We start from the raw sequence: 9,756 nt of genomic DNA, 5'->3' as shown, positions 1-9,756 counted from the left end.
TGTTGACAGCAGAGCCGATTTGTTTGTCGAGGCAAGTCCTAATCATGATATGTTACACTGTGCACTGGTCAAAGAGATCATCATGAATGCAGACGCTTAGTCATTGGGGAACCTTTCAAATTTGCTGAATTGAAAATTCACATATTAAAAAAAAAAAAAAACTTTTCGGGATAAAAGTAACAAAGAACTGATTTCTTGGTTGCAACACGTCTCTCATTGTGACTGTTGTAAAATAGCCACAACACAAGGGATAGTGTAAGAGTAAAAAAAAAAAATTCTTAAATTCTTAAAAAAGAACCAAAAAATATTTTGGTGGAATAGATTTGTAAGGAAAAGATGATTGCAACAAGAACCCCACCACACTCACACTAAGCTCTGATGTTGACCTGCAGTAGAGAAAACTGCAGTTGTTTGAATAATAATCCACAGAACAAACACATTAAATGTTTGGTCGTTATAGCTTTGCTTCACTTTTATCATCACTGTTGGCCATCCAAAAAAGAGGCAAAGAAAAAATACAAATATTAAAATGTCAGAAGCGGCTTACTCTCACTTGCCTCACCTCGTTTTTATTTCCACAAATCCCGCTTAAAACATCTAGATGTAAATAAATCCCGTCAGTGATGGTGCAGTGTTTCCCATGAGATCCCATGGCTGCCACATGACTGCTGCGTCGTCTCTTTTCACTCAGTCGGGAACCTTATCAATCAGTTTGACCACACCCAGGAGGCTAGCATCTTCACCACAAAAAGGAAAAACAAGAAACAGAAACAGGAAAAATAAAACTTTAATCAACTGACCAGGATTTAGGTTCATTCTAAATTGAGTTTTTCAAACATTATTTTCTGTGACTTTAATGTTTTGTTTTGTTTTGTTTTTTCTCCTGTAGGCTACATATGTGCCACACAAATGATATTCTTAGGAACATTTAGTTCGCCGAGTGTTATAAAATACCCATGGGCCTATAATTACTTTTATGACTGCTAATTGCTCTGATATAAACCACAATTATATAACCAAAATATAAGCCGAATACTAATCTGATTTATGTTTCATTTACCAGCTACAGTCACATTGAAAACAAAGATCCACAGTTTGTAACTTAGATTTTTTTTCCTGACCTTTCCTCGCTCTTGCTCTTAGATGTCAAACTTTTTTTTTTTTTTAAGATTTTTTTAGATGAGTTTTGGTTTAACTGTGCATCATATGTCCAAGGTTTCCCGTGTACCACAGTGAACAGTTTATGAGCGCTGTGTGGTGAAATGAAGGGGAGGGACTGAACCTTGCAAGGAGCTTGAAGGCAAAGCTCATTTCAATGAACTCACTGGTGTCTGTAGCCTGCCCATATTTCTATGTCCTGGTGAGTGAAATCTCTCTCTGTTTTTCAGTTAGCTGAAGATCAGATAAGAACAACACTACACCACACTACAACCACAGCAGCTGTGACAGGATGCTGGACGGGGCTGAAAGTCAATTTTCAGACTAGGTGCAAACTGTCTCTACCTTGTTATTAACCATGATGTTCAGGCTTCTTTCAAGTAAAAATAAGTTTCCTGCTCTGGACTGGAAATACCGGCTTTAAGAGGAGCTGTATCACTCATCCTGCGCTACGTTTGGACACAGCAATGAATAATCAATCGATGACAGGGAGGACCATGGTCCCAACCATTCCATCTATTATGTTTATTTTTGGGGTGGTGGGAAATGTCATCGCCATTGTGGTTCTTTGTAAATCTCGCAGAGAACAGAAAGAGACCACGTTTTACACGCTTGTGTGTGGACTGGCAGTCACGGACCTGTTGGGCACACTGCTAGCCAGTCCGGTCACCATCGCCACTTACGTGAAGGGGTCGTGGCCCGGAGAAGACCCACTGTGCCAGTACTTTGGATTCACCATGCTGTTCTTCTCTCTAGCGGGGCTCAGTATCATCTGTGCCATGTCAGTGGAGAGATACATTGCTATAAATCATCCCTACTTTTACAATGACTATGTGGATCAAAAACTGGCCGGATTGACTCTACTCGCGATCTACGTTTCCAACGCGCTTTTCTGCGCTCTGCCGATTGTTGGTTTTGGACAAGTGAAGAAACAATACCCGCAGACCTGGTGCTTTTTAGAATGGAGAAGCAACAAGACCAGCGATGCCGCTTACTCCTACATATATGCGGGGTTCAGCTCTCTTCTTACTCTCGCCACTGTGATCTGTAACGTGCTTGTGTGTGTGGCTCTGATCAGGATGCACCGGCGCTTCGTGCGGAGAATGTCGCTGGGAACCGATGTGGGTCGCAACGTGGACCCGCGGAGGAGAGGACGCAGCTTTGGGCGTCTGGCCGGTGCAGAGATTCAGATGGTCATTTTGCTCATAGGCACATCGGCAGTGGTGCTCATCTGTTCTATCCCTCTTGTTGTAAGTTCTTTATTTCCAGTTGCCTGTATTACGCACGTTTTACGCACGTGTTTTTTCTTTATTCTGGTATAGCTACCTATAATAGTCTAGTAAAGTTATTAAAATTAGTTATTAGTTAGTTATTAAAATGGATTGTCTGAAAGCAAAAGTATTGCCCAATGTGCTCCGTGACGTTTTTCTGCTTTTTAAATCATGTTTGTCCTAGTATACGCCCCTTTATCCATTACCCGCGTTCTAAACACAAGCATGCAGATTGATACAGATGCAGTGGATGATTAGAGGCCGTGGTTCAAGCATGTCTATATAAGTATGCATACATAAATATAAATGCATTACGGTATTTATATTAGTGTAAAGTATACACAAAGCACTCCAAAGCTGCAGTGCATTGGTGGACTCAACAGCTTCTGTGTTTTGCCCTTGCAGGCTCAGGTGTTTTTGAACCAGCTTTATAAAACTCCAGTGGAGCCTCGGCTGGACAAAAACCCTGATCTTCGAGCGATACGATTTGCCTCCTTTAACCCTATTCTTGACCCCTGGATCTACATCCTTCTCCGCAAGGCTGTTCTTCTCAAGCTCATTGAGAAAATCAAGTGCCTCTTTTGCAAAATAGGGACAAGGACACAACAGAGACAGGGTAACTTCCACTGTATGGATGCTCATCAGCTGTCGTCAGTCATCTCTAACCGGGACTCTCACTCCTTGGTTTCCCATGATCTACGAGATGCCAGGAGCACTTCCCAGACCGTCCTTTATCTGCCAGAGGGAAGTGAGCTGTATACGGGCAGGTGTCATAAGGCAGACAGACTCTCCGGTTCACAACCCTCTTCAGTTAGAAACTCACAAGCCTCTTATTCCTCTGAGAAGTGCAGCACAGATGCTCAGACCAAAGAAGGAGCAACCATCATCACAAATTTTTCAGCTCTGCCATGCTCAAAAGATCCAGCGCTTCAGGTCACTCTGAACACAGAGACAGTGGAGGAAAAATGCATCTAACTCCTCTCTAAATCACAGAAAAGTTTTCATATAGCTTTGAGGCAGAATGTCTACTCATTCTTCCTTAACAGAACATTTTAACCCCCCCAAAAGGGGGAGGCACGCAAAAGTTAAAAGTGCTCTTCTAGGGAAGTGAGCCAGATGCAATGAGAAAGCGCTGTTATCGTAAGCACTCTGCTACCTCAGAGATGACTGTCTCGGACTGCTTGAGCAGATTCTGTCATTTTCTTGAAGACAGCTGTTCTACAGCGATCGCTGATGGTAAAACTCCCATTTCCTAGTTTCATCTACTGTGTCCAATCAATGTGGAAACTTTTGCTTTAAAGTTGAAGTGGCCATTAATTTAGAACAGGATTGTGGTCAATACAGGGCCCACCTAAAATATTGTATTGACCACTAGATTGTAGTTCCATGACTAACGTACAGTACAGTTTTATGGTGTGGTCAACAGAGATGTTTTTTGTTCCTCTGCCAAGCAAATGTGTCATCTCAAATAAATAAAAAAAAGGCTACTTTAGTTTGGAGTGAAGGTACAAAGGTTCCTGTGACATATTAGACTTGGAGTCCTCTAAGTTATTTCAAACACTGCCAGAAAAGTGTTGTGAGTTGGCAGGTGTTAACTAATGTGGAGTATTGAGCTGTCAACTAGTCCAAAATGGAGCGCTTAATGAACAATGTTTCGTAGCAAGTTTTTATAATGAACTGATTATTCTCTGGGAGAAGGTTATTGTCAATAAAACACAACTTTAGAGGGGTTGCCAATCCAAATTAAATATTTGTTCATTGTTATAAAGTGATTAATTTAATTAAGTAGTTTGAGCAGTATTCATGTTTAGACAGTGTTTTATCCAAGATTTCATCTCAAAGAATCCCGAATTAAAGTAATGGTAAGAGCAAAACTTATGAAAACAATACTCGATGTAATTATTTCTAAGTATGGTACTTCCATTCATCTTTTTATCAAATTGTGAACCTAAGATTACATCCTCAAATATATTCACTTTATCCCATTCCCAAAGATATTCAGTTTAAAATGATTAAAAACAGAGAAAGTCAAATATTTTTCATATATAAGGAGTTGCTTTCAAGGAATGTTAGGAAATTGAAAATCAATATCTTCAGATGTAGCATCATTTAGACAAAACAATTCACTGTTTCCTGGTTTTACAATTCAATTTAAACAATCAAGCTCTCCATCTCAGTAACTCCGGAGCAGTTTAAGTGATCCCGCTCCCTGCTGTTTAGTTTTCCCCAAAGGCAGAATTCCCCCTTTAATGTCCTCTTATGTAATGCGACACCTTCTGCTGCTGTGCTACCATTACAGCATGTAACAAAACTTTTAAACTCCCGTTTCCCCTCAGTGAGCTTTACGTCTTAGTTTCAGCAGCTTTCAGACACAGGGTCTGCCTCCTTCTCCCAGTTCTTAGATTGGCTCAGATTGTTGTTTAATGTCACGATTGCATTCTTGCTTTTCTTATTTCTCGCGTTGCTGTTAACTTTAGCTTGTCTGTGTGCAAATATGCTGAGAATAACGGCCCTCGAGATATGGTTGAAACAGGAGTTGGACATACAAGTGCTCTGTCATAAAAAGGTCTTTTTATTTATTTGTAATTGTTAAATTATGCACTTTAATTTATATTTTGTTTATATTGTAGTCTTGGGTGAGTCGTGCAAGTTTTTGATTTGTTATTGTTTCACTTCCAGTGATTTGTAGAAATGACTCGGTGAGTGCCAAGACTGAGTGTTGATAACCGAAACCTTGTGTGTCATCAGGAATAAAAATATGTACATTTAATGATGTAGCTGTAAATGAACACCCATGCTATTGTTTCATAAAAAAAACTGGCCTTAGACATTTTCCTTGGTAGATTTTGGTGAAATCATTTCATGACTGTCATTAACTCAGACAGAGAGCGTGCTACTATTATTCTAATGTTTACAGACAAATAAAAATGTAACACACCAGGTTTAAGTTATAATTCTAAAATCCTCTCTCTAAGTAATGTGTTGTATAGCAAAGGCTAGACACACAAAGACAGAAAGGAATAATAAAGAGTGTCTTGGCTCTAATGGAAAAAAACAAAGAAAAAAACTTGGTCTCAGGAAGTAGATCTGACCGAGAGAGAGAGCCTATCTCTTCAAACAATAAACACAATCCAAGCCTTCAATTCACTGCAGTTGAGCTTAAACAAGCAATGGTTTTGGCAACGATAGTGTCAGAGTATCTTCCAGACTCTGGGAACAACACGCATTAATTAAATTAGACCTTGAAAAAGGGGATCTTCCAGTAGTGGGACCCAGCGGTGTATGGAACAGTTCATGAAGTCTCTCACTGGAATCTACAATAATTAATTACATGCATAAATGGACCACCATTTAAGCAGATGTTTATAATCTGTGTGAACACCCTGTACAAATGGCAGAGGATCATCTCTTTAACCTCTGATAGATTTACACCAAGTCTACTCTAAATAATAGTGGTAAGAAAAGATCATGTTCTTTAGTTTGACGTTGTGATGCTTTGGTAAGAGGGCACTAAGTGATAAACAACTTGACATGTGTGTTGTTTTGAACCTTATAAGGTGCTTATTAGCAATACATTGCTGACTGTCAGCTCATTGATAAACAGCAGAAAGCACCTTCTACTTCATCAGGTCTGCTGTCACCCTCGGTTGAAAAGGACACAAAACAATCCCAGTCTGGAAATACGCCTGAGCCAAACAGAGCTGATGCAGGACCTAATAAATGTCGTAGAACCTCTGCATCATCCCTCTAAGGGTGGAAGAAACAGGAATGAAATGTAATCTGGAGAGAAAACATGTGCCCGTGAGGTGTGTTTGGCACTTTGTCTTTCACATCCTTTTTTAATGAGACATCCATGAAGCAAAACAAGCATAGTGCAAATCGCAGCGGTGAGGCCTTTTCTGGTGATGAAAATGAGCTCTTCAGGTACAAAAATCTGTTTATGGTTTGATTTCATTTTGCCAGGTGCTGAGTTGCCTATACTGTCGCCTCTTACCATTTTAATTTGGGCTACTTTCTGTCAAAGGCACCGTATCAAATTCAAATCCCCTCTGAATGTTTTGAATAGTAACACGTCTTTTTCTCAGCAGGGCGCTTTTGGTGAAAGGTGTGAATCCGTGCTGTATGCAGCAGTTTATCTGAAGTGGTTTAAAATTGAGGAATCAAATGACAACCATGCCAACAAATGCTTAATTCAGTGCAACATGTTTAAAGCAGCATGGTTATCTAATTGAATTTATCATGCAAGACTGGTATTCACTGAATTTTTTTTATAGCCGGTATGACTGCTGTAGTGACAGGTATGCTTTTTATTTGTTTGTTTTTTCTCTCCTCCTTCCCTGCTTGCATGCACCTGCCACTATTAAAGGCTGGTCTGTTTGGATAAACACACAGCCATTAAAAAAATGCCTGACACTTAATGGAATTGACAGTTTTTACTTAAGGACATATGGTATTTCATAGGAAGGTTTCTGTTGTGCCTGCTTCCAATTTTCAGTCTTTTACAGACTCCAACAAGCTAGAAAATGTTTTCATATGTGTAGTTGTAAAACATGCAGGGAGGAAGAAGTGGCCCAAAGCGTGACTACGTTTCACAAAGGCAGGGGATAACAGCACTAATAATAAGGTCTACAAAGTAAATATTTTACCAACAGCATCCTGAGACATCCTTTTCCACAATATGGGATTCTCTTCAAGCTGTGCCACACAGTATGTATGTGTCCCTGAAGTGCTGCTGCTACTGTGTACCGACCTCGCAGATGCTCTGTAACTGATGGTAGATATCCTGGGTTAATAACGTCAGCACCATGCCATCATCTCCGTTTAAAAAGGTAATTGATTTGCTACAGTTAATATTAACTCTGAAGCTACTGACAGCTCAGTTAAACCCATTCACACTTTCTGCACAGGCAAGGAAAGTGATGAGTGAGGAAAGGGTTGAAAAATGTCCCTGTGCAGTTGCGAAAGGCAGCACCTTTTCTCAACAGTAGAAGGCCCACATTTCCTGTAGTTTAGGTTAATTAGTCTTCTGTAGTCAGGAATGGAAGTAAGGTGTTCAAAAACTGCTTTTCTGAGATGAATAATTTAGAATTGTCAAGTTGCTTGTCGATATTCATTTCTAATCAGTTTTGTATCTTGTTCATATTATCTGTATGAGATCGACAAAGATGCTGAAACCAAAGTTTTTTTCTGTTTGGGATTTAAGGCTCTGATGCACTGATGCTAAAAACTCAACAGTGTTCAGCTCAACTCGTTTTCTCATGGAAAATCGGGTCGAGAATTTAGAACGAAATTGGCAAAGAACTGGATCAGTAAGTAGCATCCATATTTATATTTGTATTAACAAAATCTAATCAATTCCGATCCCTTGTCCACACTGGAGGACTCTGGTCTCCAGAATACCAAACCTGTGTGCTGAACCTTTGCCATCCTCTCAATCCTCCAAATGTGGATTTTTATCCAAATGAAACTCACAGTTCTGCATCACATGTATCTAATTTAAATGAAAGAAATAGAAGAAGTCATGTCAGAAACCACAAAGCACTTGATCATGATTATGAATCCTGGTAGTTCGTTTGGAGGAAAATGTTTACAGCTGTTTTGGAAAATGTCTGTTTTGTAACTGTGGCTGATAATTATTGAAATGACACATGCATCTCTGTTTTCTACAAAACATCAAAAGTAAAAGGCATTACCATAACAACAACACACATCATTTTGAATTTTCATTCAGTTAACTTCTTTCTTCATTGGACCACCAGCCAAAGCTCACGTGTATTATGTGCTGACCTGACTGTCTTGCCAAAATGATAGAATGGCAACTCACAAACTGCTGTTTATTGACAGTGAAACTGATTACAGGAACTCAAAGTGAATAAGCCTAAACAATATAATTACATCATGTTTAACTATTTCTACTCTCTCAACAGTAACAAAACTCAATTTCAATTGTGAGAGAATGTGTCCACACTTTTTAGTCTTTCAGTTTGACCCTTGTTATCGAATAAAACATTTGATATATGACAGAAAATGAAACCACTCAAAATATGCCTTTAAAAATCAGAAGAAAAAAATAAGCTGTCAATGCGGCCTTAAGCCTGTTATTCTCCACCGGAGAATCATGCATCTCAGAGGGAGCTTGTGGCTAAAGCTAACACTTGTAAAGAAAAAATGCTCATCTAACCAATCCCAGTTATTTCCAACAACAAGTTTATTCAACGAGTTAATCAAACACCTAAAGATGTCGATGCAGAAGTTGATGCTTCACTCAAAGTTTAATCATCAACGAAAGGGACAACAACCTCAGCATTTACTACAGACGTGCCACTAATATCGGCTTTAGCCACAGTGCACGACCTTGGTTTTGGGCCATCACATCCAGTACGTTCAATGTTTAGAAATATATTCTGTACGAAGATGTTTCCACTTTCGACTCATCATTTCCCTGACTGTGTTATACTAATGCAATCTCCATGGGTTGCACATGCAGGATCCACTCTTTCAATGCCTCACCCTTTCAATGGATGAAAACCCAGGCTATATTACAGTCACTGCTGTGGCAATTTAAAAAAAAAAAAGTCTCTCATAAAATAGAGGTGGAAAAGTGTTAATTTGCTTCTTTGCAGCTTAAAAGTGGCTGCAGAAATCTGAGAACAGCTATTTCACCAACTGGACACATTTCCTCACTTGTACTGATGAGTTAATGAACACATAAACAATTAAGAGGTGCACACATTATATTTTTTCCTTCTTTTGATGAAGTTAGGCCTATTTTCTTATTAGTATGAAAATGAGGACATTTTCAGAGCACTATACGCCTCAGCTAAAAGTTCAGTCCTGTAGGATACAGAAGTGTGAGCAGATCCCCGGAAGGAACTATTCCCCCTCCTTACTGTGTTAATTCCTACAAAAATATGCAGTATATAGAATGACTTATTTCAAAGGTTTTCAAGTAGAATTATGTATATCAGCAAGTTCCCATGGCAGAGGAATCTAACTGGTAACTTTGATCTTCCCTGTAATATAATATCCAAGCAAATAGGAAAAAGTTAACCACATGGGGTGACCTGTTGGACACACGGATTTCCAAATAATTCAAAATCCATTTTGTTTTTTGAGTAGAAAGTACAGCAACATCACAGCACATTACAGTGACTCATCTGATAAAAAGTTTTTGCCGGGAAGAGTATTGTCAGAAAGAATGTCCAATTACAATGAAGTATTATCACATCTGGTATCCGTGCTGATGTGTTCACATGTGTCATTACTTGTCCGTGTGTGGGTGTGCGTATTCAACAAGGTCATATAAGAGAATTTTCCACCATAAGTT

The 9,756-nt window shown here is 39.2% G+C and overlaps 1 protein-coding gene across 1 annotated transcript; it reads left to right on the top strand.

Annotated features, from left to right (window-relative positions):
• The first annotated feature begins 1,349 nt into the window (after positions 1 to 1,349).
• ptger4a (prostaglandin E receptor 4 (subtype EP4) a) lies at positions 1,350 to 6,429 on the top strand. Its single transcript, XM_075467691.1, has 2 exons — positions 1,350 to 2,408; positions 2,835 to 6,429. The coding sequence occupies exons 1-2, from the start codon at positions 1,626 to 1,628 to the stop codon at positions 3,402 to 3,404; spliced, it is 1,353 nt and encodes a 450-aa protein (XP_075323806.1). The 5' UTR covers positions 1,350 to 1,625; the 3' UTR covers positions 3,405 to 6,429.
• The last annotated feature ends 3,327 nt before the right edge of the window (positions 6,430 to 9,756 follow it).

Source organism: Odontesthes bonariensis, chromosome 6 (assembly GCF_027942865.1).
Source record: "Odontesthes bonariensis isolate fOdoBon6 chromosome 6, fOdoBon6.hap1, whole genome shotgun sequence".
NCBI lineage: Eukaryota > Metazoa > Chordata > Actinopteri > Atheriniformes > Atherinopsidae > Odontesthes > Odontesthes bonariensis.
Note: the sequence above shows the minus strand (reverse complement) of the source record. Positions and strands in the feature narration are given on the sequence as shown.